The 27997-nt window shown below is 32.2% G+C and overlaps 3 protein-coding genes across 3 annotated transcripts; 2 read left to right on the top strand and 1 right to left on the bottom strand.

The window, feature by feature from the left end:
- Nucleotides 1-3732: 3732 nt before the first annotated feature.
- On the top strand, nucleotides 3733-16543 carry LOC137831526 (N-terminal acetyltransferase B complex auxiliary subunit NAA25). The gene is made up of 19 exons (XM_068639240.1): nucleotides 3733-4124; nucleotides 4216-4372; nucleotides 4940-5058; nucleotides 5146-5220; nucleotides 6290-6383; nucleotides 7625-7743; nucleotides 8955-9025; nucleotides 9803-9944; nucleotides 10063-10238; nucleotides 10639-10844; nucleotides 11563-11693; nucleotides 12438-12514; nucleotides 13030-13104; nucleotides 13243-13435; nucleotides 13814-13933; nucleotides 14019-14157; nucleotides 14681-14721; nucleotides 14838-15089; nucleotides 15449-16543. The coding sequence occupies exons 1-19, from the start codon at nucleotides 3978-3980 to the stop codon at nucleotides 16154-16156; spliced, it is 3042 nt and encodes a 1013-aa protein (XP_068495341.1). The 5' UTR covers nucleotides 3733-3977; the 3' UTR covers nucleotides 16157-16543.
- A 4865-nt stretch (nucleotides 16544-21408) lies between these two features.
- On the top strand, nucleotides 21409-24309 carry LOC137831527 (laccase-3). The gene is made up of 6 exons (XM_068639241.1): nucleotides 21409-21654; nucleotides 21751-21902; nucleotides 22149-22393; nucleotides 22556-22684; nucleotides 22929-23879; nucleotides 23978-24309. Exons 1-6 carry the CDS (start codon nucleotides 21541-21543, stop codon nucleotides 24106-24108), a joined length of 1722 nt encoding a protein of 573 aa, XP_068495342.1. The 5' UTR covers nucleotides 21409-21540; the 3' UTR covers nucleotides 24109-24309.
- A 937-nt stretch (nucleotides 24310-25246) lies between these two features.
- LOC137831528 (SWR1 complex subunit 6) lies at nucleotides 25247-27508 on the bottom strand. Its single transcript, XM_068639242.1, has 4 exons — nucleotides 27228-27508; nucleotides 27005-27110; nucleotides 25714-25820; nucleotides 25247-25612 (listed from the first exon to the last, which is right to left on the bottom strand). Exons 1-4 carry the CDS (start codon nucleotides 27330-27332, stop codon nucleotides 25409-25411), a joined length of 522 nt encoding a protein of 173 aa, XP_068495343.1. The 5' UTR covers nucleotides 27333-27508; the 3' UTR covers nucleotides 25247-25408.
- Nucleotides 27509-27997: the final 489 nt, after the last annotated feature.

Raw genomic sequence — 27997 nt, 5'->3', positions numbered from 1 at the left:
TCGAGATCGAGATCAGTTTTAAGCATTGATGTTAACTGGCAAAAGTTATATATAAATTGTGGTTATGATTTGTATCCACGAGTGGGTTAGTATCCAATCAAATCTAATATTAAACACTAGCTCTTGCTCCTAGATAGATAAATTAGGTTGTATAACAATCCATGCATATGCATATTTTAGATGGTGCATGCACCAATCAAATAAAATGGAGATACCAAATTCTTAATAATTAATATATATTATCTCCAACTATTTTAATCCATATAACCACTTTTACCTATGTTATTTAGAGTATTTTTTAATAGTTTAAGGTGGAAGTATATGATTAAGTAAAATTATGCTTAACTTAATTTCTAGTCGAGTTTCGATGTAATAAAAAAACATAATTTTGTAATAGAAGAAGCTAAGAATATCCAAAATTTATGTTGGTTCATATGTTTATTTATATAAATTTTGATTTTTTTTAAAAAAATTGATTAATAGATAGACGTTTGGACTAAATTTTTTATACAAAATCATTTAATCTAATCTAAAAAATTTCAAAACAAACAAATAAAACTATATTATTTATGCCAGAGCATGACAGTAGTTCATTGTTTTCTCAACTTTTAGATATGTCATATTGGAACATCGAATATTGATTATTGAAGACCTGAAACATTTTGTACATGTGATTACGCAGTCATTATAAAGATAAAATACAAATCAGTTATGTTTAAATATGTTACTTTTATTCAGGAGTCAGTGATGCATACCCAAAATTGACTCTCATTCGTATATTTTGTATAGTAGCCACATTCAAACGAATCTACTTACTTTTTACACTAAAATGAAAAAAAGAGTGACAACAAATAATCTCATACAACTTGAACATAAAATAATTATTGTACGTATTAAAAGATGCACAACCTTAAGGTACATAAATTGTAATGACCATTTTTACCTTTTCTACTCCTTCCACTTAAAATCTTGTGTCAACTACCACTCTAATTAAATCAAAGATATATGTTAGACCAAATACACTTATACTTGCATTATAATGAAAAATGTAAAATTTACCCTTGTAATAAGCTTTGAATTTTCTGACTAGGTTTTTTTGGAGTGAACAAAACCACACTACTAAGTAATCTTTAAGAATAATTACAATCAATTAATTGGACCTATGGTGAATGACAAAGAATTAGTTATATTATCATAATTTAAAAAAATACAAGTTAAAAAACTAAACCTTCAATATATGGACTAAAGTAAATATGCATTTAGGAGTCACTCATCCATGTTTTAGATCTAGACCTTTGTGTATTAAGACTTAAGAAATTCATATAATTTTGATTTGTCTTGCTCCACACTCAATTTGTGCATGGACCTACACAATGAATTATAAGTTAAATACAAGTATTATAATATAAAAGGCATAGACATAAAATGACTTACATGCCCATAGTTGTATCTTTAAAATATTTAACATGGAGGTTCCCCCAACATCCTCCAATGTGTTTGGTAAAAAAATGTACAAAAGAACAACAATAATATCGACTTCGTAACAGGTGTTCCCATAACTTACTTACCACGATGGGCATAATCGTAAACAAAGAAAAAGTGCTAATTTAACATTGATAGAAATTATAACAATTAATAACTAAATAGAAAATAATACATGTGATCGTGTTGATACTACTGTGACCAAATGTGTAGGTCAAGCTAAAAATGTACCTACAACCTCTTCCACCAATTAAACCTTTGTATTTGGTAAAGGCACTCGAGCACCAACATCTTGAGCTTCATCAACCACTAGTCAACTGTAAAGGGACACCATGGATGGTTAATCCTCCCTTTATTTGTCGTCCAAGTGCAACTAGAAGTGGGGGATTAACTTCAACATATAACTCACATATAAAATCCAGTGAGGGATTTCGTTCTCACTCGAACAACCTCATGAATTGTTGGTGTTCCATGACTCTACTGTTGAGCACGAATGTACTCTAACTTCTCATCGAACTTTGGCTGACCCCCATGTAACTTGCTCAATTAAGGAATCATGCTACTCGAGCCTTCACGAGGCGTTGCTTCGACAACCAACTCCCTTGCAACACATTATTATTTCCCATTATTATTTACAATTATTATTTATGCCTATTTTTATTATTATTAATCACAATTATTTTCCAAATATTTATAGTTATTTTTAATTAAATTTGAGATAAGTTACATATTTTTTCCGTATGTAACAATTTTTTAATATTATTAATATTATAAGTATTATAAATATTAATAATAATAATATTATTAATATTAATATTATTAATATTAATATTATAAATATTAATAATATTTTTAGTTATTTTTTAAATAAAAATTTTATCCGTAGGTAACATTTTTAGTTATTTAACGTATTATTTTAAATTTTACATTAATTTATTGTTTTATTTTATATTTGTTCAACTGATATCTTTTAAAAACATAGTTATCCTAAAATGATTTTAAGAAAATAATGTTATAATGATTATAGCATATTTAAATTACTTTTTAAGTCAACTTATGAGTAATTTATTTTATATTTGGTGTTTCAAACTATTTCAAATCATAATTTAAGTTTTTCAATGCAGTTTTAAAAGAACAAGAAAACAAGGGTATTTCTTTCTGTACCCCTACATTTTTCTTCCTGCACTCGTACATTTTTTGAAATACCATAATTATCCTTGATAGTTTTGGGTGATTTCAGAATAAGAGTTCTGTAAGAAAAAGTGTTTTCATGATAGGAGTTTCATAAGCAAAGTGTGTTTTCAGAATATAAAATTTGGAAGAAAAAAAATCACTTTAGAATATTCTTTCCAGAACACAATTTTTTTTAATTTTCAAAATGATAAATCCAAATTCATAAAATATGTTATGAAAAGTACGTGCGAGAAATATTCTAGAAAGAGTAATCCAGAAATATTTTTAAAAGGAGCAAATGATCTTTTCCGAGAATGATGGGGTGCAGGGAGAAACACCCAAAAAAACAACTCAATCTATTTTCCAATCCATAATTACAAATTGACGAAAGTTTCTAAAAACAACTCCATTTTTTCTAACTATACCCATTACTTTTTTAAAAATAAATCCTAAAATTAGCTCAAATAATTTTCTTTTTCTAACCACACACTTGAATTTCTAGCAAAGTTAGTCCAAAAAAAAGAGAGGCAATGACATAGTTTGGAGTATTTTGTGATTTGGGGGGAGGGGGGTGTTTAGTAGTAACGAGTCAAATTGGGCTCCATCGGCCGATTTCAAATTAGAATATAATGAGTCAAATAACGCAAAATATAGTAAGATTAACATATATTTTTAAAAAATAAAACCATGTAAAAAAAATTATAATTACACTAATACACGTGCATTTCTTTATTAAGTGTCTAATTACTTTTTTGATAAATTTTTTTTTTCCTCATTACAACAAATATAAACAAATTATCCAATTTTGCTGCATTGCACCAAATGGGAAAAAGTTGTCCAACTTATTTTTTTTAATAAAATTAAAAACAAAAGTTATCCACTCTCGCTCTTAAATAACCCTATAACAATTAATTATTTAGTATAAGATTTGATAATTATTTAGAATAAGATTTGATAATTATTTAGAAGAGGAGATAAAAAAGAAGAAGAAGAGAGAATGAAACGTAGAAAAAGAAATAAAATATTAAGCGATGATATTAAAAAACTATTTATATAAAAATGTTATAGTAATATGTTGTTATCTTTAGTATAGTAGTGAAGTCCACTTCCAGTTCTCTTAAGAACCTTGGCTATCCTAATCCAAGCCCATAAGCTAGTAGTTTCAGTTTGCTTGTAGTTTCAGTTTCAGTTTTTCGTGTCTTGGTTAGGTTTTGCTCTTCGGTGCACAACTAATCTTCCCTTTCTCTCTGCGTTGTTCGTGACGATTCGACGAAGCGGAAACCATCACTCACACTCACCTCTGGAACCTTCAATTCATTCCAATGGCATCCAAGTTCAGCATAGCCGGCGGCATTCCAGAGCGCAAGGTTCGTCCAATATGGGACGCAATTGATTCTCGCCAGTTTAAGAACGCTCTCAAGCACGTCACCGCGCTCCTCGCTAAGTACCCTAATTCCCCCTACACTCTCGTAAGAACCCTAATCATCATCACCTTCACGGCATTCATTCTTCGTTGTTTTCCAACTCACGTTGTCTTCGTGCTCCTGCTTTTCCAATCAGTCTCTCAAAGCGCTCGTGGTGGAACGGATGGGGAAGCTTGACGAGGCCTTCTCCGTTGCGGTCAACGCCAAGGAGCTTCTCTACGCGAACGATTCTATGCTGATGGACGATCTCACTCTCAGCACGCTTCAGATTGTGTTTCAGCGATTGGATCACTGTTAGTGTCTTTTATTTGTTTCTCTTGCTTATTTGTGCTATAATTAATGTTTATGTTGCGTACAATGTTTTAAAATTGAAAGTAGAGATTGAACTGGCCAGAGCTTCGAGATATTGTTTTGTTCGTTGAACTTACTAATTTTGATTCTTCGTAACAAATAGACTTAAATTTTCTCTTAATGCTTGCAATCTGCCTACATTTTGATTTTATTCCTTTTAAAATTGTGTTTTAATAATCCCTGTAATGTTCGAATTTGTGGCTTTTTCCATGCCGTTGCTTAGCTGTGTTAAATCAGATGCCTAAAAAGTCAGGGACTTAAGTAATAAGTACTAGCTTTATTAGCGGGAATAAAATAGAAATTGTGGTCTCTAAAGTAATTTTTGACAACAACTAAGTAACAACGATGAATAATGCAAAAAAGACACTACAGGGATTATTGAAAAAAATGGAAATGAAAAAGTGGATAAATTACATGGACCTAGAACATATTTAAACCTAACAAATAAACATGGTTTTTGATACATTGGTTATGTGTGTGTTGGTTGACTCGAGTTTGTGTTTGAGCAGTGGACTTGGCCACTGAGTGTTATGAACATGCCTGTAGTAAATTTCCGGGTAACTTGGAACTAATGATGGGGCTGTTTAACTGCTATGTTCGAGAGTATTCGTTTGTGAAGCAACAACAGGTTTGTATTTGTATGTGTGAATGTCTATTTATGTTTTATATTTTATTTGTTTTTACAACTTACGATTTGCTATTGTCTAATTGGCAGACAGCTATCAAAATGTACAAGCTTGTTGGAGAAGAAAGATTTCTTCTTTGGGCAGTTTGTAGCATCCAATTACAGGTTCTCCCCAGTTCACTTTTAAACAAATTATCTTTTGCAGTATCTTTAAAAGAGTTTATTTCAATGCACTATCAGTTTAGATGGAATAAACATGACCAGAAAGTGAAATGTATATGACGGATAAATAAGAAAGGAAAGTATATTTAGAATGTCATGATCACTGCCAGTACATTAGTAATTAGTTGGTTTCTTTACAGTTTGTGCTGGCCTATATTCTAGTTTTTTTTTTCATTTCTGTTGTTCTTTTAAGAATGGACCTAGGTTTAATTAACTGTTGATTTTTTTCCTTTTTTCTTTTTCTTTTTCATAGTAGTTGTGATTAAGTATGTGCTTAAAAAGACAGTATTCTTTTGTTTCTTTGCTGCTCATTTGCTAGTACGTAATTCTTCAAGTAACATGCAAAGTCCAGGGAAAAAAAGTTATGTAGTGCATAAAATTTCTAATTTGCATCAGACATTTTTACATAACTCCTTTGCAATCTAGTTTTAAGATGTTTTACACAAAGCTTGTGTTGATATGAAGGGATGTCTGTCACCAGACTGCAGATCAATATTGCTGCTGATTGCAGTAGCTCAACAGTTGATCTGTGGTTTCAGGTTCAAGTTCTGGTCTCATTCATGATGAGACTGTATAAGCATATCTGTCATACAGAGTTGTAATTGTGATTCAGTTATGAACTTTGTCATATTACATTTCCTGGATTGCAAATAATATCCGACTAAAGATATTTGAAACAATAACCATCAATTTCATACATTAGATTTACTATGTTGCAATAAGATGGTTTTGAGTAGGGAACTTGTAGTTGATGATATCAATATTTGTTGGATAACATTAAGGAAAAATTCTAATTGCCATTGTGCTACTTGTTTGTAACTTGGCTTTAAAACATGTTGTGCCTTATGCATCTAGGTTCCTTATGAAATTTTCAAAAACAATAGTTCATTAATGTATCATTGTTTCTACTTTTCTTTCAGATATATTAAATTATTCATGTTGTTGGGCTTGATATTTATTCGCTTAGAAAACATTTTATTTACTTATTTTATGGGAACTTGGCTATTCATAGGTACTTTGTGGCGGTGGAGAAAACAAGCTTTTATTTTTAGCTGAAGGCTTACTTAAGAAACATGTTGCTTCACATAGCTTACATGACCCAGAAGGTGATCTTATTTTTTTTCTTATCTTCTAATGCTATTAGTTATTTTGATAAAAATTAATTCATCTAGATTAAAGGAGAAGAGAACACAAAATTGAGAATAAGATATCCTCTTAAGGAATGAAAATACAAACAAAAGAGATAAAATCATCAATTTAGCAAAGATACCCAGCATGTACACATATCTTTGAGTGAAACCTCTATAACTAAACCACCAACTTTACATAAAGTAGAAGCCAAACACCTTGTCTTAACCCAAAGTTGCTCATTCCAACCAAATGCTCTAACTCGTAGCATAAGCTAATACTGCACTTCGCAAGAAATGTTTGGCTTTTTTAACATACAGATCAGCAGCCCGTGACACTCCTGACAATTCAATGAAACAACATTGTAACACAGGGGTTTGTGTATTAACAGAGTATACTTTAGATTGCTGAGTCAGCAATTAGTCAGAGTTAGTTAGCCAACTGTCATATAACAGTTGGACTTAGCTGGGTTATCCATGTTGTCATTCTGTGTTTACAGCTGGAGTTAGGTCTATCTTGTAGCCCAAGTTATTCTGTCGGAGTTTGTTAGCCAACTATGATTCTGTTATGACTGTTGGAGTCAGTTGGGTTTGCCAGTTGTTGTTCTGTTAAGGCAGTTAGAGTTAGTTGGTCTTAGATCTAGCATGTAGCTCAAGCTATTCCTATGTATATATAACTGTGTTGTTAGCTCTCTTGTGTAGTTTATTCAATTTTACATTTTAGTAAGACTTAATTTTCCTTTTTCTCTCAGTTTCTCTGAATTCTTTATGGTATTAATAATTCTATTATGGGGAACTGTTCAAATAAAGCTTGACCTTAGAGGAGCTGTAGACTTTGAAATAGGTTTATCAAGAGGGAGCTTTAGACTTCCCACTTTCTGGATGAATGATTTTCACTATGAAACCATAGAAGGCTCAAGAGACCACTTTCTTTTTATCTGGACAAGATAATAACAAAGTCAAGACTCAAAATGGACTCCAACTCAAAGGATTCCTTATCATTTAAGTAGTAAAAAGTGAAAATTCCAAGAAATAGTAGAATCTTGAATTGAACACTAATTAGTGTTATGAAGAAAGATGAAAAAGTCACTATAAACCCTTTCTTGAAGAGGAATGCCCTACCTTCATTCTTTCTTATCTATTATGATCAACCATTAGTCTTCCTTGTGTCATCAAGTATATCATGTGTACGTGTTTTAAATTTTTGAAATTGGTTACAGCTCTTATGATCTACATTTCTATATTGGAACGGCAAGGTAAGTTTGGAGATGCCATGGAAATTCTGTCTGGGAACTTGGGATCACTGTTGATGATTGAAGTTGATAAGCTACGGATGCAGGTAATCTCAATAGTTCTCTTTGTGCTTTCGAATTTCTGTTTAGGGTTTATGTTCTGAATTCATATATTATTTGTTGAGTATAAATGGTCATCCAGTTAAATTAAGGGGATATTGGTACATGTATGTTGCTCCTCTTTGGTTTGATGTAGTGGAAAGTAATAATAGTGCAAATTAGTATGTTCAATAATGTTCCATTCTGTTTGGTATTATCATGATTTAATATTTGGAAACTGACCCGCTTCAAGGCAAACTCTTTTTCAAATGTCTATTCAGAAATTAAAATCAGTACAGAAGTTCATTTTTAGATTCAAACTTGGTTTTAAAATTGAGAGTGCGTCATTTTCAAGGATTCTAGGAAAAAATATATATGGGTCTCAATTGTGAAACTCATCAGACGTATATGAGGAGTCAGAGCTTTGCTAAATCTACAAAACTGATAAATGTCAGAATTAATCCTATTAGGTAGTTTTGTCCCCATGGAATGTTTGGCCTTAGAAGAAGCATTAACTTCCAATGGACATAATAATATAGGAGTATGCTGCAGTGGAAAACACACCATAAGAATCAGTCTTTTGTACCCTTTTAACTGTATTGAAAGTTAAATTAATTGAATCAAGCCAAAGGGAAATTTAACTTGCTTTGTGCTAGGTTTGTATTTGTTTTGATGGCTTTATGTGGTCTCAGTCACATGAAATTATTCTAAAGTTTGTATTTGTTACAGAAAAAGCTTGTAGAATTCCCCGTAAAAATAGATTGCGCTAATGAAAAAGCTTTTAATGCTGTAAAATATCCCTTCTTTTTCCATGAAGTGTTCCAATTTGGTACACTTCCAAAGATTTTTTTTTTGAAATAGGCGTGTGCTTATAATTAGTCTAGTTTTTTATTGTTATATAATTTTATGTGAAATACATTTTTCTGTAAATTTAAAGAAGTTTCTCTCTAATTAGACATATATTTTATAGAATTTAATTTCCATTTTTTTCTTTCAATTTTTCCCTGTTTGACCTGCAGAGGAATGAAAAACTGTTTTCTGACTTCAATTTTACTTTTCAGTATTGTTTTATCTTATCCTGCTTTACGTTTTTTTTTTTCCCTTTCAATTCCAATATTATCATTTATAAAATAGAAAAAAATCAACAGAAATCAGAACTATTTTTTTTTCTTACTTGATTTCTCTTATCAACTTCTATACTTTGACTTTAAGTTGACAGGGGAGACTTCTGGCTCAGGGATGTGACTACACTGCAGCGGCTGATATCTTTCACAAAATTCTAGAGCTATGGTATGCCTGGGTTTTGCCCTTATTGTTTATACAAAAAATAAAAAACCACATTGTTCACTGGTGGTAGTTGTTGTTAATGGATAAAAGTGGTATTGGTTGTATCAAGTCATTGACACAATGTATGTAAAGTATGCTAAAAATTGAATTTGGAATAAGCTTTTAACTATTATATCTATTCTAGCTTCTTTTTCTTTTTGGTTATCATCTACTTTTATATAGTTTAATGTTTATTGTCAGTCAGGTCTTTAGTGGTAAACTTATGGACTAGTAGTAGGAAGGTGGGGTCTGAATTGCTTAATGCCTATGGCATATAGGCTACAGAAGTCCCAAAGCTTGACTGCTGTCCACGATATGAACTCTTATTATGTCACTGGCAGTGAAGCACACTTGATTACTATTTTTTTTTCTATTTCCGTGATATTAATTTCCAATTCTAGCACAGAAATTGTAAACTGTATTATGTCACTGGCAGTGAAGCACACTTGATTACTATTTTGTTTTCTATTTCCAAGATATTAATTTCCAATTGTAGCACAGAAATTGTAAACTGTTCGTTTGGCTTTCAATTGTTCTTTATTCTTGTTTCCTTATTAATGTTTATCAAGCATGATATGTTATGTTGTACTCTAAGATCTAGCTGACTTGCCAATGTAGTTATGAAGTGATTTTAAATTGTGTTTCCTGAAATAAAGTCATTCATGGGTTCCTTTCTGCATGTCTTTTACTTTTTGTTCCCCATTTTTTTTCTTTCATTGATGTTGTTTCATCATTTGGCAGCCCTGATGACTGGGAGGGTTTCCTTCATTTCCTAGGCTGTTTGTTAGAAGATGACAGTATTTGGTGTGATGAGGCTTTTGATGATCCAGTTCACCCCCCAAAGTTTGTCAATTGCGAAGTCTCACACTTGACAGAGGAAGAGGTGAATGTTTAGTCTGTGGTGGTCTTTATTTATGAAAATAATTTATGCATAGAGGGGCCATTGATTATTTTTGTGGAATTTGATTTTTGAATAATTACAAACTACTATATGAATGCAGTTTGACAGTCAAATATCAATTGCATCAGCATGTGTACAGAAGTTGCTGGCAGATACTGTTAATAACTTGATAAGGTGTCCATACCTGGCAACTATAGAAATTGAGCGAAGAAAGCATATGCGTGGGAGAAGAAATGACGAAAATGTAATGGATGGCATTGTGCAATACTTTTGCAGGTACCTAATGGTGCATAAGTTATCATTCCTATGATTTCTTAATTTTCTTCTTGAATATCATGCATCTAAAGTGCTTTCCAGGAATGACATTTGATATTGTCTATACTGGGGAAAAAATCAATGGAATTTAGTTTGTTTAATAATTGTGAAGTGTGGAAACTCTGTTTTTGGTTTCTTTTTGTCTGCATTACTTTTATTCTGTTTAAAGATATGTTTCAATTCTGTGCCATTTCCTTCTTTCTAATAGGTTTTAACATGTGATTTTCAGTTTTAGGTTTAACTAGCTCTGCATTAATTATTATTTTTTAGTAATGTTGTCCCTTTTACATTTAAAGTTATGCTTGTAAAAGTGAAACTTTTACAATTTTTCCGTGTAAGAACTCTGCTTAATTTTTCGTAGGTTTGGTCACTTGGGCTGCTTTATTTCCGATGTTGAAATGTTTGTTGAAGTGCTCACTGCTGATCTGAGGACAGAACTTTTGGAGAAGTTGATGAAAGCTCGGGACACTTTGTCAGCTCCACCAATCAAGGCTCTTGGGCTGTCTATAAGCTTTTTCAAAGTTAAACAATTATTGCTAGGGAACATGTCCACATCTTGTGCAAAGGGTGGGTGTTGTATAGTAACTTAAATGCGTTAATTTTTTAAAATCTTCTCATTGTCCTGTTAGAGATATAAACCATGTCTGCATTCTCACCTTACAAATTAAGCTTTTAGGGAAGTTGTCTTTCAGTGTTAGATCCTCTATTATAATCAAATGTTAGCAATTTAATCCTTTTGTCTGTCATGCTTTAATGAGTGAGCATGTATTTGATCCTCTAGCCCAAAGGATTATTTGAATGAACTGGAGAAATTATTGTTTGATACACCTAACAGTTTTAGTATATCTTTAAGATATATAAAATTTATTTATTATCAGTAGTATTATAAACTTTGTCAAACTTCCTTTTGTGTTTCAAGTGTCAGAATATGCTGCACTCTCCTTTTTATTTTTCTTTTGCATTTTTAAAGTGCAGGCCTTCTTTCATGTTTGCTTCTCCTGCCCATGCAGAGCAGACTCATTGTCTAGTTGGTTTAATTCACTTCCAAGCTTGTACATATCTTTTGATTAAAAGCGTACTATTTGTTGAAATTGATCTCCATGTTGTGCATTATTTTCTCCCACTATCATAATGACTCCTTCCTAATTATTTTATTCCAATGTTGTTTTCTTTCTTTTTTGTTCTGTCAGTGGAAACAATGTTCTCCAGATTTGAGTTCATAGTCTGTCCTTCATATTTTAAGTGTGTAATGTAATGGATGCAACCTCTTCTAAACTTGTCTCAGATCTTGAGGCCTCTTGTGTTCAAATGTTTGAAATGTATTGCACAAACCTTCCACTTTCAAAAGATTTGGATCCACAGGAGGGAACACATGGTGAAGAGCTGCTTTCAATGACAAGCAGCATTTTGGTCCAGGTATGTTTTATTAAATTTATTTTTTGTAATGCACACTGAAAGAAAAGTGAAGGTATTCTATTCTTATTATGGTTTTAATTCTTTTTGTTGACTTATGAATCTTCATATTTTCCTAGTTTTTTTGGGTGGGGGCTGGGAGTACCGGAGGGGAAGGGAGACATACAAAGAGATTTTTATGTTAGGTGTCAAGGTTGTTGTTGTCAATGTAGAATAAGCAGAAAGATTGACCAACTATTTCTTATTTGATGTATCAAGTTCTTATATCAGAAATGATTTGCCAATTTGGTATCAAGTTGTAACTTGATATTTTATCCTCTGCTCTTGTAAGTTGTAACTTACTAATTTTCTTTACTGATATTTGTTGTTTTAAAAGAATCCAATTATGGCTTTAGTACTAATATGGGCTTACATGCTCAATTTAACATAGAACTTGGTTTTAACTTTTTAGGAGTTTCCCATGTTGTATTCATTCTAAACCTGAGTCTTCTATTCATCTCTAGATTTTTTTTTCTCTAAAAAATAATGTAACCAAGTATGGTAACAGAATTTAAAGCACTAAATTATTTATTTTCTCAATTTAAATTCTTCAGTTTGCTTTTGAATTGTAGGATTCTAGTGTGCTATAATGTAACATTGCTACTCATTGTCATGGTTTAGAAATATACATCAGCTGATTTTTAACATTTCAAATATTTATACAATTGTCTGACTATTATTCACCTCTTCTGCTATTTTTTTGTATAGTTATTCTGGCGTACCAAGAACGTTGGTTATTTGTTTGAGGCAGTTATGGTTTTGGAATTCGGTTTGGCAATACGAAGGTCGGGATGATTGTTTGCCTTATATCTTGGAATCCCATGAAAAATGTATTAACTTGAGAAAACACTTCAATGGAGTTGTGTTCTTGGGCTATATCTGAACAGTTCATTTTTGTGCCTTTATATGTTATTATACTAGTTTTTTATCCATGCTCAATAATACAGTAATAATAATATTGTGAAGTATCACATTTGGGAAAGTGAAATTGTAACTATATGATGTGTGAAAAAAATTTATAATTCAGCTTATCATTTACAATTTAATATCAAGATTTCTAGGATTTGTCTCAATTTTCAAGTTAGTATTACTATGATTTTTGCTTTAGAACTTTTTTTCCTGAACTAGATCTTTCCCATTTATATTATTTCTTGTATTAGAATGATTGAGTTTATCACTCCAAGGTTAGCTATAGATACATGTTAGCTTTTGACTTGTGAACCAATGAATGTTGCCATTGGTAATGATACAGTGCATTGTTGACTTTCTCAGTTTCTTACTCCTCCTTGTCTTTAATCAGATATGTGTCACAATACAAGATCTTGCTGTTGCATTTGTATAGCCACTGTGGTGCTCTATCAGTGGCACATGAATGGTATGGTATTTCAATTCTGTAATTTTACATTATTTCATAAAATGGCTGTCATGCTGATTGGTTTATGTATATATATTTCTGCTCCTATGACTAATTTCTTGCCATTATCCTAATAAAACATATTTTTCGTCTCTTCAGGTACAAGTCCCTGGATGTCAAAAATATCTTGATGGAAAGTATTTTGCACCACATGTTGCCTCAGATGCTGGTATCTCCTCTTTGGACCGAGTTAAGCTATCTGCTAAAAGATTACCTGAAGTTTATGGATGACCACTTCAGAGAATCTGCAGATTTAACGTTTCTTGCATATCGACATAGAAATTACTCAAAAGTATGTATACTGGATGCTTATATTTTCTAGAGACTTTCCTTTTTGAGTTGAATTACTTGGAGCACATGGATGCATAAAGTTGCAATTGCAAGCTGATTTTCTTTTTTAAGAACCCATCACGCATAACTGGTTTGATTATCTATGCTTACTTGAAGTATTCAAATATGAGAAGATCATCGATCTCCCTCTAGTGCCCCCCACCCAAAGTAAAAATTAATATGAAGCACAACAGGGTTTTGCTAACATGGTTCTGCTCATGTTAATGTAAAATAAAGATGTACTCATTGCATGATAATTTTCTGTTCATGTCAGTTCTGATGTAATGTTGAAAGAACAATGTCATGGAGTTGATCAAATTGATGCAATGTTATATTCCAGGTTATTGAATTTGTCCAGTTTAAAGATAGGTTGCAACGCTCTAGTCAGTATTTAGTGGCTCGAGTTGAAGCATCCATTTTACAACTAAAGCAAAGTGCCAATAACATTGAAGAAGAAGAGGTGATTCATGCTTGAGATGTAGTATATTTAATCACCACTCTTAATAAATTTGAGATGTAGGGTTAACCAGTTCAGATTTTCTCAGGCTGTCCTTCAAGACTTGGGATGTGGTATTTACTTCCTTGAGCTGTCTGAGGAGGTAGGGTCAAAGTCTTTGACCTTCAATGAGGACTTGCAGTCACGGCCCTGGTGGACACCAACTTCAGAGAAAAATTACCTTTTAGGTTAGTTTTTCAATCATATTTCTAGCTTAGGTTGTTGTATTCTTGCAACTTCTGGTACCAATATATATAGCAAATATGAATCTGTAAAGTATGTGCAAAGTTATCGAATATCAATTTGATGTCTTTTCTTGAAGAAAAGCTTATGCAATACTTCTTGCCGGGTATGTTGTTGTATTCATTACAAATAAAATTTAACTTGATATTAAGTTGTTTCTAAACTTGGTTTCCTTGAGTAAATAGTCAATTTAGAGTGATGGGCAGACTTATGGAATGGGTTTGGTCTTGTTTGGATGGATGAATGTGTGGGCTTGTAAATATCCAAATAAATTGGAAACTTACATGATATGGCAATCACTATAGCTAGTAGGGCCCAAATGTTTTTTCTGTGTGGCGTATAACTGACTAAATGCAGTTCCAAATATCATGGTTTGAACATCACATTATAATGTTGTATTGTTCTCCATTGTATATGTGTTAGTTGATTGCTATAATATGCATAGTGGATGGTTGTCTTCTGTTTCAGGGCCATTTGAAGGGATTTCTTATTATCCGAAAGAAATATTGGTAGGTCAATCCTGTTCTTCATGTTTCGAGTTTCAGTAAAAACTGAACTATCTATATGTGGGTCTTTTTTCTCACACACTCCCGCCCTTTATTGCATGGTTTGTCAATTGATGTAGCTCAAAGACAAGGAAGCAAGTTTAAAGAGAGTCATTGAAAAGAAATCCCTACTTCCTCGGATGATCTATCTTTCAATACAAAGTGCTTCAGTAGCAATCAAGGAGCATGCGGAGATCAATGGTTCTTTTACCCCAGACATCACAACGGAGCTAAAATTGTTGCTGGAGCGCTATGCACAATTTTTGAACTTATCTCTCTCTGAAGCAATACAAGTGGTCATGGGTTTCGCTAATGAAGAAAGATCTCCTGTGGTATGTTTGTTGCTACTGTTCAAGTATTTTTTAATACAAAAGCTACATGATTTTTTTTCCTATCAGGAGCTGAATTGACTAACTGTACCATGATATAAAGATATTTCAGAATGGAAAGACATTTTTTATATCAATAATACAGAAAATGATGCCTGTAAACTAGAGGTTGTGGTACAGAAAAAATGAGCTGTACTTAAAATGAATGTGCAGTTTATTATGGTGCTTGCTGTGTGAGGCATTTTCTTAAAGAGTTGTGCAACTGTTTAGGCCGTGTTCAAGTTATTTATTCTGCTTGAAATATCTTATCTTATATGGGTGGTACTTGGAATTTGATCCATCACTTCAAAAAACGTTGGCAGGTTTCTGACTCCAACTTGATTGACTGGTTGAATTTCACGGTATTTTTAAATGCTTGGAGCTTGAGTTCTGATGAATTTGTGAATCCAGATGGAAATGGATGTAGGCCTCGAATTTGGAATATCTTAGATTCTTTGCTGGAAAAATATACTTTAGAGAAGATTAGGTCCATAGGGCCTCAGCTCTGCTCTCCTTGGAGTGGCATTGAACTTCTGATACAGTTAGTTACAGAACCTTTGGCGTGGCATGGACTTGTAATCCAATCTTGTCTGAGATCATGTTTTCCATCTGGTAAAAAGAAAAAGAAAAGTGGATCAGTTTATCAGTCTGGCTCGAATCTGGTTCATGCAATAACAGACTCTGTGGTGCATTTATCACATGTGTTAGAGGACGTTATGAAATGGATTTGTGAATGGATGACAAAACCTGAAGATGAGAATTTGGAAAACATTTTTCATCTTCTTAACAAAGACGGGCTTAATAATGATGGACCGGGGAAGGTCTTTCGCACGTTAGAAACATTTATTTCCTCCGTCAACGACGCCGAATTTGGTGATCACATCTCCCCACCTCTCAAGTCTTGGAGTCCTGCTGATGTTGCCAGGAAAATGATGTCTGGGAAGCTTAATACGCTGATGGAATTTTCAGCAATCTGTGACTCAAAAATGAAGTTCTTACAGTCTATGAAACAGCAGATCGCACAACTATGAAGAATCGTCCATTATCTACTGGCCTGAGCTTTATTTCAGCTTCACAAACGGCTTATCAATTTCAAAACACACATCTTCATTGCCAGGGGTTGAGAAAATGTGCTTCTGTCCTGCTGTTAGTTTCAGTGGCTCATCTACAGAATATGCCTTATAGGAAGCTTCTATGGAACAGTCGTCATGGTTTTGTGGTTAGTTTTTGTTCGCTCTAGTTTTTGTTGCTCCTTTTCCTGTAAAATTTTCTGGAGTGTACATTAAAATCACACCACCCACCCCCTTTTTGAGCTGTCGCCGGATTTTTTCAGAAATGTAGTCTGAGCAGAAATTTTGGCAGTGTATCATTGGTTTTAATTTTTTTAATGAAAGTAAAATTTTAAAATATTCTGATGATGATATTTCCATCATTCTCAAGAGTAAAAAATATTACATTTTTATTTGTATTTCACTTTACCTTTTATTTCATTTATATTCCACTCTAAATTTATTTAATTTTGATATTTTCATTAATTCTATAACTGGCCAAGAGTGTGAATGTGGAATTTAAATATTTTTATTTAAGCATATCAGGGCAAAGCTTGACACAATCTTTATTTATAAATTTTCTTAATCTTAGAATTTATTTATTTATTTAATAATATCAATGAAATGGAATTCACATTTTGAAGAGTTGAGAAATGGTTCTTTATGGAAGTATACAGATTATTAAAGCAGGCTTGACTTTTTTTAATAGGATATTTTCTGTGCATGTGATCAATAATTAAATTTCAGTTTGCTTGTAAACAGCTATCTGTCAGTTGTACCAGACTTTATCAGTACCCTATTTTAGTTCTCTTGAAAAATCTCTTCCTGTATTTAAGTTTTTTCGTTAATTCTATAACTAATGATATTTTAGGAAAAGATAAATATATTGTTAGATGTATAAAATACTCGTATGATAAATAAAATATTTAGGAAAAGCTAAACATGTCTGTAAATATATCATGTTGGCTTGTTGTAGTTAAACTTTTGTCTTTCATTTATTATCTCAATTTTAAAAGATAAAAACATTTTTACTCCTTAAAAAACCTGACGAAACAAATTTTACCTTCACAGATCCTTAGTTTCTCGGTAGATCCAATTGAAAGAAACCATTTAACTTCTTCCTACACCCAATCATTTTTAACATGCACCCAACAGAATTTTTTTATTCCGAAAATGTCCTTCATTCCAGAAATTCAAAATTTCATTTCACATAAAAAAATCCATAATACATAAAATTCCACAGAAAAAAATATCCGTCATGTATAACCTATTTATTTAAGGATATTTTCATCTTTTTATACTGAAATTGGTGCATTTATCTGGTGCAGGAAGTAGTTGCCTTAAGAAAATGTTGCAATGGACGTGACCAACGACTTGTATGGGACTTTGTGCATATACCATTTTCCATTGGCAATTACATTAAATCAATCATTTTAGGTAATATTTAGGGTGTGTATAAGTTCAAAAAATTAAACCACATGTTTCACACTTTCTTTTTACATCAAGTTACAAATAAAACCTATTTGAATTAAAAACTATAACAAATTACGTTTTCCTTTTCAAAGTTTTGTTGAGTTCATTTAACCTAAATTCAAGCAGACACTTGTTAATCGATATGGCAAATACATAGGTATTAAGATCTGTGCATCGCACGCACAAATGAAATAAATACTAGAAATTCTTCCTCTATGGTTACAACTTCTGTTTTTTGTTTATAAATTTCAAATGCTTAGAATATAAATTATGTGGAAAAATTGGCGTTGTCCACGATGGTTTTAGGATGCTTTCGTAAGAGGCATAATATTTTTGTGTAGAGTCTATTATAGTTCAAAACTAAAAATGGTAATGTCACTGAATGCCTTTTATGATGCAAGTTTGATTTGGGATGCTGCTTAGTTTCAAAGTTTTTATTGGTTTGTACCTCTTAGAAGTAAATGGCTTATAGATTTGAAGGCTTTTTATTGGTCATCTAATTTTATATTCAACGTTTAACTATATATCCTTTATTTGCCATGATTTTGAAAGTCAGAGACTGACAAAAAAGCACTGTTGATGGACACAGGGCACCTTTCAACGTACCATGCTTCCAACCTATCCAATTATGCTTCCTCCAACCAAACCAGTTTGATACATTTGAAATTAGAAACAATGTTAGCATTCAATAAAAATAATAATTGTGTAACATGTTTTAGTCTCCGAAATTTTGGATAGATATTTTTTTTTATTTTCCAAATTTAAAATTAATTTTTTGATTTAAAGAAAATTTCTATTTTTATTTTTCTGTCCAAGATATCATTAAAGATTTTAATTAAAAAATTAATAATTACAAGTTGTTTATATGTTAATCTAATTTGATCTTTTCGTTGTTATCATAAAACACGAAAAAAATTATTAAATATAAATTAATTTTAAAGATAAAAAAATAATTAGTTGTTATATTGATTAAATTAAATATTATTTTAAAGAATAAAAATTATTGATCTTTAAAGTAGATTTTATTATTGGTAAATAATTTTTAAAATAATTTCTAATTAATTAATAAAATTTTAACTATTAGTTAAAATTAATAGCTAATTAATATTAATTTAAAAGAAATATATTTATTAATAATAGAAATTATTTAGATATCAATAATTTGTTTAGTATTAAAAATAGTATCTAATTTAGTCAATATAATCACTAATTATTTTGTTTTTAAAATTAATTTTTATTTAATAATTTTTTAGTAAATTTATTTTTCTTTGTATGCATTCTCACTAAGATATCTGTGTAAAATATAAAATATTTTTTAATTTATAGAGACTTAAAACCAATCTAATTCAAATTTAAAGGATTATAAACATATTTAAATAAAAAAAATAGAAAAAAATAATATAATAATGAATTTAACTTGTGTACATTGACGGTGTAACAAAAATTACATAGTTAATGAATTAAAAATTATTATTAATATAATTTTCAAAATTACTATTAAAAAAATGGTATGATAGTATTGAGAGTCTGAACCCATTTAGATTGTTGTGGGTATATATTTTGTTTATTACTTATTTTAATAACATTACATACACCATTTACATTGGAAACATGGAAATTATATTTATCCCTACATCATTTTGAAAAATGATATGTGAAATACACGTGCTAGCAAACTAATTAGTGCCTCTATTGATTGATGGTCGAACAAAACTTTTCTGCTTGAAGAAAAGAGTGAAAATGCATATCAATACAGCGTTTAAAAGTTATTAAAATTAGTGATATTATCAGTGTTTTTTATTAGCAGAGATTATAATAAAAACTGTTTTGAGTTAATCTATTTCAGAACTAGAAAGTTGGTAGTTCTAATAAAAAATGTTGTTGAGAGGAGAAAATGGCGGAAGTGTGTTTGAAGGAGTGAAGGTGTTAGTGGCAGTTTCAAATTACCCAAAAGTGGTATGAATCTATAGAACACATTCATACGATATAGATATACAGATTCTTTGAGACGTATAATCTCTAGAATATAAGACACGGAACATATATCTATATATTATATAATTATAAATTATTTAAATTGATAATAAATATTTATGTTTCTTATTTTTATAAATAAACTAAAAATTTATATAATAATTTTGAAATTTTAGAAAATTAATGTATTTTTCTTTTTTAAAATTGTGTTAGAATCATACTAAAATTATCATGAATTCAATAAATATTTTTTAAATTAGACATTTAATCAATAAATGTCTTATAAGTATTTTACGAGTGTCGTATCCGATATATATGTCCAACATAAACACGCAATTTAAAAAGAGTTTCCATAGCTCATAAATATCACTTGTTTAAATTGTGGCATAAGATGATAGAGACACTTGCTACTTCTATGTTGGAATCAACCACACCAAATGGCAAAGACCACTTCTCATCACTGCTACTTTTGTTTATGTTAAAACAAGTACCGTGTACACTTAAACCGTACAAAAGAAACAGTATTCTTCATAACCACCCAACAAAATCAAAATTCAACCTAAACTTAATTGCACTGTTGTTTGTCTTTCTTCTTAGCTTTTTTTTCCCTACCTTAAGTTATTACCACGTGTCACTGTCAGAGTAAAGAAAATGGAGACTCTCAGGTTTATTTATATGTAGAAAAACTCAATCGTCACCACATTATTTTTTCTTTACAAATTTTTATGAATTAAATTTTATTGAAACTAAGAAAATGTAGTGAGTTTTGTATCTTATTCGATAAACTCCTAGCGCGATTTTATAATTTTCAATTAATCTTAATCAATTGCTACGTGAGAATAATAATATGTTCCTATAATCTGTAATACAAAATTTGCATTCCAAACTCTATTATGCAAAATTATATTTCAAATTATAGAGTTGGAAAGATTTTTGAATCCAAATAATCCAAATCGAAAATGATAAATTAGACTTTATACAAAAAAGATAGATAGGAAGGTGTACGAAGAAAAGTCTTAGGCAGTGGTTTTCTTCGATGAATTTGATCTAGCAAGTTATCATTTTACTAGAAAAATCATGTTTTACCACACTGCTTTTACAGTATAATAGACCCATTCATCATGTTGTAAACTTGCAACTTTTCCTTTATTTCAAAATACCTTCATACTCTTTGAAAATTGCAATGCTACAAAGTACAAAATCAACTTCTGCTTCCTTGGAGATCAATATTAATGCCTCCCCACACCCACAAAAAAAGAGTAAATAACTGACTCTACTTATTTGTAACTCCATGGTTTCGCCCAAATGAATAATGCTTCGGTCAGTAATTAGGGAATGGAAATAGGTGGGGATGGAAATTGAAAATCATTAACCTTCTCTAGCTTAAAAGCAATATGAATGAAGACAGTTACAAGAAAATTATAATTTTCTATTATGCTTGCTCCTAAACACTTAATTATTGAGATTAAAAAGGATAATTCTGTAGCAGTGCAAACCAAATATTGAAAATGTCCTTTCTCTCTTCATATTGGTTCGATCGGGTATAATTATTCTATTTTTATTATCATTTTCCTCAACATAGTTTTATGGCCATACTCAGAAGATTGCTAGTATCTTAACAAGAAATTCCAGAAAACAGATTTATTAACTCAAGATGTATTTCTACTCTTGTGGATCTCTTTACATCTAAATAACACAACCCAGCATTTATTCTACAGTTGATTGCTCTGTGCACCATGTATGTCCTCTACTTTGTTAGACTAATTATGGAATATTAAGTACCTTGTTGACTAAAATAAAATGACTCAACTGAAGTATTTCTCTTTTCAGGCCTTTCCCTATTTATAAGTCTAGAAATTGCGACATTTTAAAACAAATCCCCCTCAGCCAAAGAAACACCATCAAACAAAACCAGAACAATGAAGACTTTCCACCTCCCTGGTAAGTCATGTTGTTCTTGGTTCTTACTAGCCCTGCTTGCTCTCATTGCTTCCCTTGCTTCAGCTACAGAGATACATTTCCATGAATTTGTTGTAAGTGCTGCTTCAATTGTATCATAGACTACATTTCTTCAATATGGTTAGAGGCCGTTAGTAATTATCATTCCATTAATAATTTGAGTGAAATAGGTTCAAGCTAGGTCAGTGAGGAGGCTGTGCAAAACCCAAAACATAATCACTGTCAATGGGCAGTTCCCAGGGCCAACAGTAGAGGCTAGAAACGGGGATTTTATGATAATCAAAGTAGTAAATGCAGCACAGTACAACATCTCCATCCACTGGTAAATAGCATCATCTTTCTTTCACTTTCACATGGAATTCATGCTTAAATATCATACTCTTCAGTCAGAAATTTTCCCCACGCTAATCTTATAATACATTTTTTTTTCTGCCTAATAATACATAGTTGGTCCATCAGTCAATATACTATGCTATTGATACATACTTGGTGCATGTACCAATTTACTGTGCTACTGATGCATAAAATTTATCTTCCTCATAAAGTGATCATGGGTTATGTGCATCAGGCATGGGTTAAGGATGCTGCGAAATCCATGGGCAGATGGTCCGAGTTATGTCACTCAGTGTCCCATCCAACCAGGGGGAAGTTACACATACCGATTTAGAATCAGAGATCAGGAAGGGACACTATGGTGGCATGCTCACACTAGCTTCCTGAGAGCCACGGTTTATGGAGCTTTCATCATCTATCCCAGATTGGGTTCTCCCTATCCCTTCTCTATGCCAAAGCAAGAATTTCCTCTCCTTCTCGGTACATCTCTAAAACTATCTTTCAATTCTTTATTCTGCCCAATTCCCTTGAATAATGAATCTCCTTCCATTGTGAACAAACTTTACCTCACAGCAGAACATTTAAAATGCCAATGAGCTTCTCATTTAGTGTCATGACAGTTTTACTGTGATGATGCCACAGGGGAATGGTTTGATTCGGATATTGTGCTTCTCCAAAGGCAGGCAGACTTTGCAGGATTACCTCCACACCCATCTGTTGCATATACCATTAATGGGCAACCTGGTGATCTTTACAGATGCTCAAGCCAAGGTATGAAATTATTACTCAGTGTGTGCCTGCATTGCTTAATGGTTGAAAAGGATATTAAAATGATTGATAACTTATTTTCAAATGGCAGATTTTCTGAACCTTTAAAGTATATTTTCATTATAATAAAGTCTTAAAAAGGAAAGCATAGTGAATAAGGTGAAGCGCTAAATTTTTAACTACCTTAAAAGCAGATCTATTTTGAGAGAAGTTCCTGAGTCATTGATGTAACGTACATACAATGCAGGAACGGTGCGTGTTCCAGTAGAAGCTGGGGAGTCAATTATGTTGAGAATCATCAGCAGTACACTCAATCAAGAACTTTTCTTCTCCATTGCCAACCACAGCATGACTGTTGTTGGTACAGATGCAACATATACCAAGCCCTTCAGAACCACAGTCCTAATGATAGGACCTGGTCAGACATTCAATGTCCTCGTCACTGCTGATCAACCCCAAGGTCACTACTACATGGCAGCACGTGCCTATGAATCTGCTGTGAATGCTCCATTTGACAATACCACCACCACAGCAATCCTAGAATACAGATCAACTAGACGCCGTAACCAAAACAGACCAAGACCAGTCTTGCCAACTTTGCCTGCCTTCAATGACACTGCCACTTCAACTGCATTTACTGCTAGGATCAGGGGCCTCGCCGGGGTTAAAGTCTTTACGAAAGTTGATGTGAATCTCTATTTCATAGTGGGGTTGGGGTTAATCAATTGCACGGATCCTAATAGTCCCCGGTGTCAAGGACCAAATGGAACCCGCTTCACAGCCAGCATGAACAATATATCATTTGTACTCCCAAAAACCACCTCCTTAATGCAAGCATACTACGAAGGAATACCTGGTGTCTTCACCACAGACTTTCCCCCTATTCCCCCTTTACAATTTGATTATACTGGGAATGTACCAAGGGGGCTATGGACGCCATCTCGGGGAACTAAGCTCTACAAGGTGAAGTATGGCTCAAGGGTGCAAATTGTTCTGCAAGACACGAGCATAGTGACCACTGAAGAACACCCTATGCATGTTCATGGATTCCACTTCTTTGTAGTCGGTTCAGGTTTCGGCAACTTCAACCCAGCAACTGATCCACTCAAGTTCAACCTTGTAGACCCACCAGTGAGAAACACCATTGGAACACCTCCTGGAGGATGGGTGGCTATTCGTTTTGTGGCTGACAATCCAGGTAAAGTATTATACTACTGTAAAAATTTGCTTCTGCAGTTTGTATCAGAATCACATATTAACCTATTCCATGGTTTTCTTTCACTACTACAAATACAGGAATTTGGTTCATCCATTGCCACATAGACTCACATCAGAATTGGGGTTTGGGCATGGCACTTCTGGTAGAAAATGGAGTTGGCCTTTCACAGTCAGTAATACCTCCACCGCCAGATCTACCCCAATGTTAAGGTTAAGAAAGTGTCAGTAGTTAATAAATTTATTGTTGTGTATTACAAGTCCAAGAATTTGCCAAACAGACAGTATGGCTTCCCGCAGTTCCCATACCAGAATTAAATTAAGTTTAATTGAGCTGTATGTTTACGGTATGTTGATTAGATGGCATTGTAACTCTATATAAAGAAAAATAAAATTTAAATGATTTCTTATCATTACTATTACCAATTTAATATTTCAGTGAGAAAACTATATCATTCGGACCACTTGATAGAAAAAATATTTCAGTACCAGAAAACAATTTCATATCCTACAGTGGAAGAATTGTCCACTTATTGCAATGTGCAGATGTACTATTTTGAACAAAGGAGCCTGAGCAACATAAAACAAGGTACATTTAATTTTTAGCAGGTCACCATGAACAAAAATGTGAAGCTCATCCTGACTGTTCCTGGATACCTAATATGCAAGGAAATCATTGGATCTCTGGGATTGTCAAAATCCACAGCATGCATCAACTGTCATGTTTTATAGGGGTTCTTGCATAATAATAAGAAACTAAAGAACTTAACAACAAGCTCTGGGAAGTAAGCTTCCTTGGAGATAGTCTAGTCAAAGACATGCATACAGGCTCACAAACAAAGATGCTCCATATGCAAAATAAAACAGAATAATCCCCGTGACATATTAAAGATGATCAAACTGATAGCTTCAGTTATTGCAACTGTGGACATCAAGGTTACCAAATCAATATTCAATTTGTGAATCACCAAGCTAAAGTTTGAATCACAAGATTCAGAAACAAGGAAAAATTACTTCAAATACATCTTATAAATTGTTCAATGTAATCATTTAAAAGTAGAAATTAAAAAAAAACATCTTATTTGTCATTAGTCTTATAAATCAAAATTATTAACAACGAATGACAAATGAAGTGGTAGAATAATCAAATAAGTTAAGTTTAGAAGCGCTCATTCAACTTTTTTCTTGAGAGTTGGTGAAAGAAGTAAAACAAAAGATGGCAATTTGTTGAATCGTGTGACTTGTATCAATGATACATCTTATGATCCAAGTTGATAGGTAACCAAATCACATCAAATTGTTGGATTTGAATTATGAATCATAAAATTTAATAACTTCGAAGGACATCTTTAGCAAGGTTATATAGATAAATAGGATCCAATAGGGGTCAGAATTTACAGTTTCAGCTAGCACTTGTGACTTAATAACTGAACCACTAGTTTAAAAGGGTAACAAAAGAGTAAAATTGAGCAAAGTGCTTGCTTTCACATAGTGCTGGTAAACACTGATGAATTAGGCTACAAATTTCAAGCAACGAGTATCATTGTGCACATTTTGACATCTATAGGAACAAAAGCGCATACCACATCTCACACAGGTGTAATTGGCAGAAAAACCACAAACGGTACAGAAGTGGCGACGGGAGGTTGAGCTTGGTGGTCCAACTGCAGCTTTCCAATAGGAGGGCACGTGAGGAGGCAATGATTCTAAGTTAGCCTGCAATTGCAGGAGGTAGGTTAACAAAAACAGAAACCACGACCAAAGTAAAACAGGAGAATCACTTGTGTGTATGACCTGCAGTGGATGTAATCACTGACCTCATGTAAGAGCTCAAGGAATGTTCTCGGGGCCCTCCTAGCTTCAAGCGCTTTTGCCTGTCTGGTCTTTCTTTTTGTGCCTTTAGACTGCTTTTTCTGTATGTAAACTGTAAAAAACAAGGAACTAAGTGAATTTTAAATTTTGATAATAATCAAATATCTTTTTAAATCTTCACATAATTTTTATAATAGTTTTTAAAAAAATGAAAATTTCATAAAAGGATCTTTAAAAAATTACACTCCCTGAATTTCAATCAAATTGCAGTCAATACCCAATAAAAAACCCTTTTGATTCAGGAAACTTAACTGTTGGAATTTACACTCATTCAAGCAGTCGGTAGATGAAGACTGCATGGCTCAGATCTTGAATGAATTTTTTTAGTCTGCTTTAGGTGATCTAGACCCAACAGTTACATGTTGCCGATTGCATGAATGCATGTAAAAGTCTGTTAGAAGGAATCCTGGGTCCATTTATAAGATACATATACCCTAAGCCTTAATTAGTTAGATTTGTGGACTCTTCAATTATCATTTATCTCAATCACACGTCCTAGTTTATTAAGGTAGTAGATATGTGACAAAAAGAGAGGTTATAAACTACAATTTGATGCACATGTGTCAAAAAATGACACCCCAAGTTACAAGTTAAAATTAATAAGTAAAAGAAAATTTAGTTCCTTAAATCATTATTCATAGTCACACTAGTCCCTACAATTAATGAAATTAAATAAAAAAGCCTCCCAAATTGTAATCCTTCACTTACTTCATTCCAAAAAGTTACATGCAAACATAAGTAATAATTATTAACATACTTTCAAGCCTTCAAGGACCAAAATGACAGTAAGAGGGGTTAAATTAGGGACTCAAATGTAAGAATTCCAATTTCAGAGGCATCTCTTGAATGTTGTTAAGTCAGACCAGAGGAGTAAAGTTAAACAAATCACAATTTTAAAAACTAAATGGGCCTTTACTCTAAAATTAACACTAACAGAAAAAATAAAATAAAATAGAGTAAAATAGATTTCGTGTCCCTAAAATATATGACTTTTTGATAACAGTCCTTGAAAGTAAGAAAATTCAAAGGAAGCTGCTGAAAATGTAATCTAATAATCACTTCACTACAAAACTCAAAAAGTTGTCTTAAGGAATCATACGAAGTTATGTTCAAGTCTAGGGACTTACGTTTTAATTTTCCTGGTTTCAAGCATTTTACACTTTAACTATAATGATGTTCTGCCTAATAAAATTATGAAACAAAAGAAAAAAACAAAAATAGAGAAGAAACCCTAACATTGATCTTCCTCATCAAGAGAAGCTTCATCATCATCGTTAGTGGCATCTGCGGTTTCAAAACCTGCATTGTCATTCTCCAAAGCATCCAATCGCGCAAGTGCCGCCTGAATTGAATTGTAACAGAAGCGCACTTCTATCAGATTCATCATTCAATTTTCAGTTCATACATGTTTTTTTGAAAAAGTTAAAAAACAGAACGAGAATTGAGCGGAGATAGTTGCCTGAGTGCGGTTATCGGCGCTGGCAAGTGCGGCGACCATTTTGGACGCAACTTTTCGCGTTCGGCTTGACATGCGGCGGACCGAGCTGGCACCGTCGTCCTCCATTTCCAACTCCGTGGAATCAACGACTGAAAGGCGTCACCGAAACAGGGCCTTAACCTTAAGGTGATTTGAGACGAGTGCGAGTGAGCGATTTGGAGCGCTACGTCACCACACACCACCCTTTTTGGAAGTTCTTGCAAGCGATTTTATTTATCAGTTAACTTTTAGTATTATTATCTAATAAGAAAATGAAATATGGTGTATATAAGCTATCATCTATAAAAATATAATGAGATTCTCAATTTTTGTATACTAATTTTTTTAAATACATATATATATATATAATTTTTTTTAAAATATTAAATTATTCTTCAAAAATACGACCAAGACTAATATTCAAAATATTTTTCTCTCTATGATCCAAAAGAAATAAAATTATTATTAACAAATATTTTTATTAATTAAACTATAACAATAATAAAATTGTATAGAACATATCATATATATAATTATTTTAATTTAAAAAAATTATATTTTATTTATTATTTTCTTACTTGTATATTCTTATCAAGACTAAAATGAATTACTAAATATTATATTTTATTTAATTTTCATAAAAAAAAATAAAAATCGAGTTACAACGTGAAATAAATAAATAAAGAGTAACAGAAAGACATAATGAATGTGAATGTGGAAGAAGAAAAAAAATGAAAGAAAGAAAGAAGTTG

Source organism: Phaseolus vulgaris, chromosome 6 (genome assembly GCF_000499845.2).
Source record: "Phaseolus vulgaris cultivar G19833 chromosome 6, P. vulgaris v2.0, whole genome shotgun sequence".
Taxonomy (NCBI): Eukaryota; Viridiplantae; Streptophyta; class Magnoliopsida; order Fabales; family Fabaceae; genus Phaseolus; species Phaseolus vulgaris.
This window is presented reverse-complemented; position numbering and strand designations above follow the sequence as displayed.

Bases quoted from the DNA above. Each gene is read 5' to 3' on its own strand.
- LOC137831526 (XM_068639240.1), top strand. From the start codon at position 3,978: ATGGCATCCAAGTTCAGCATAGCCGGCGGCATTCCAGAGCGCAAGGTT. The intron at 9,026-9,802 runs GTATGCCTGGGT...ATCATTTGGCAG, and splicing joins CACAAAATTCTAGAGCTATG to CCCTGATGACTGGGAGGGTT. The intron at 9,945-10,062 runs GTGAATGTTTAG...ATATGAATGCAG, and splicing joins CACACTTGACAGAGGAAGAG to TTTGACAGTCAAATATCAAT.
- LOC137831527 (XM_068639241.1), top strand. From the start codon at position 21,541: ATGAAGACTTTCCACCTCCCTGGTAAGTCATGTTGTTCTTGGTTCTTA. The intron at 22,685-22,928 runs GTATGAAATTAT...CATACAATGCAG, and splicing joins TTACAGATGCTCAAGCCAAG to GAACGGTGCGTGTTCCAGTA. The intron at 23,880-23,977 runs GTAAAGTATTAT...CTACAAATACAG, and splicing joins TTTTGTGGCTGACAATCCAG to GAATTTGGTTCATCCATTGC.
- LOC137831528 (XM_068639242.1), bottom strand. From the start codon at position 27,332: ATGGAGGACGACGGTGCCAGCTCGGTCCGCCGCATGTCAAGCCGAACG. The intron at 27,111-27,227 runs GCAACTATCTCC...AATTCAATTCAG, and splicing joins GCGCCGATAACCGCACTCAG to GCGGCACTTGCGCGATTGGA. The intron at 25,613-25,713 runs GTCAGTGATTAC...CTGCAATTGCAG, and splicing joins TCCTTGAGCTCTTACATGAG to GCTAACTTAGAATCATTGCC.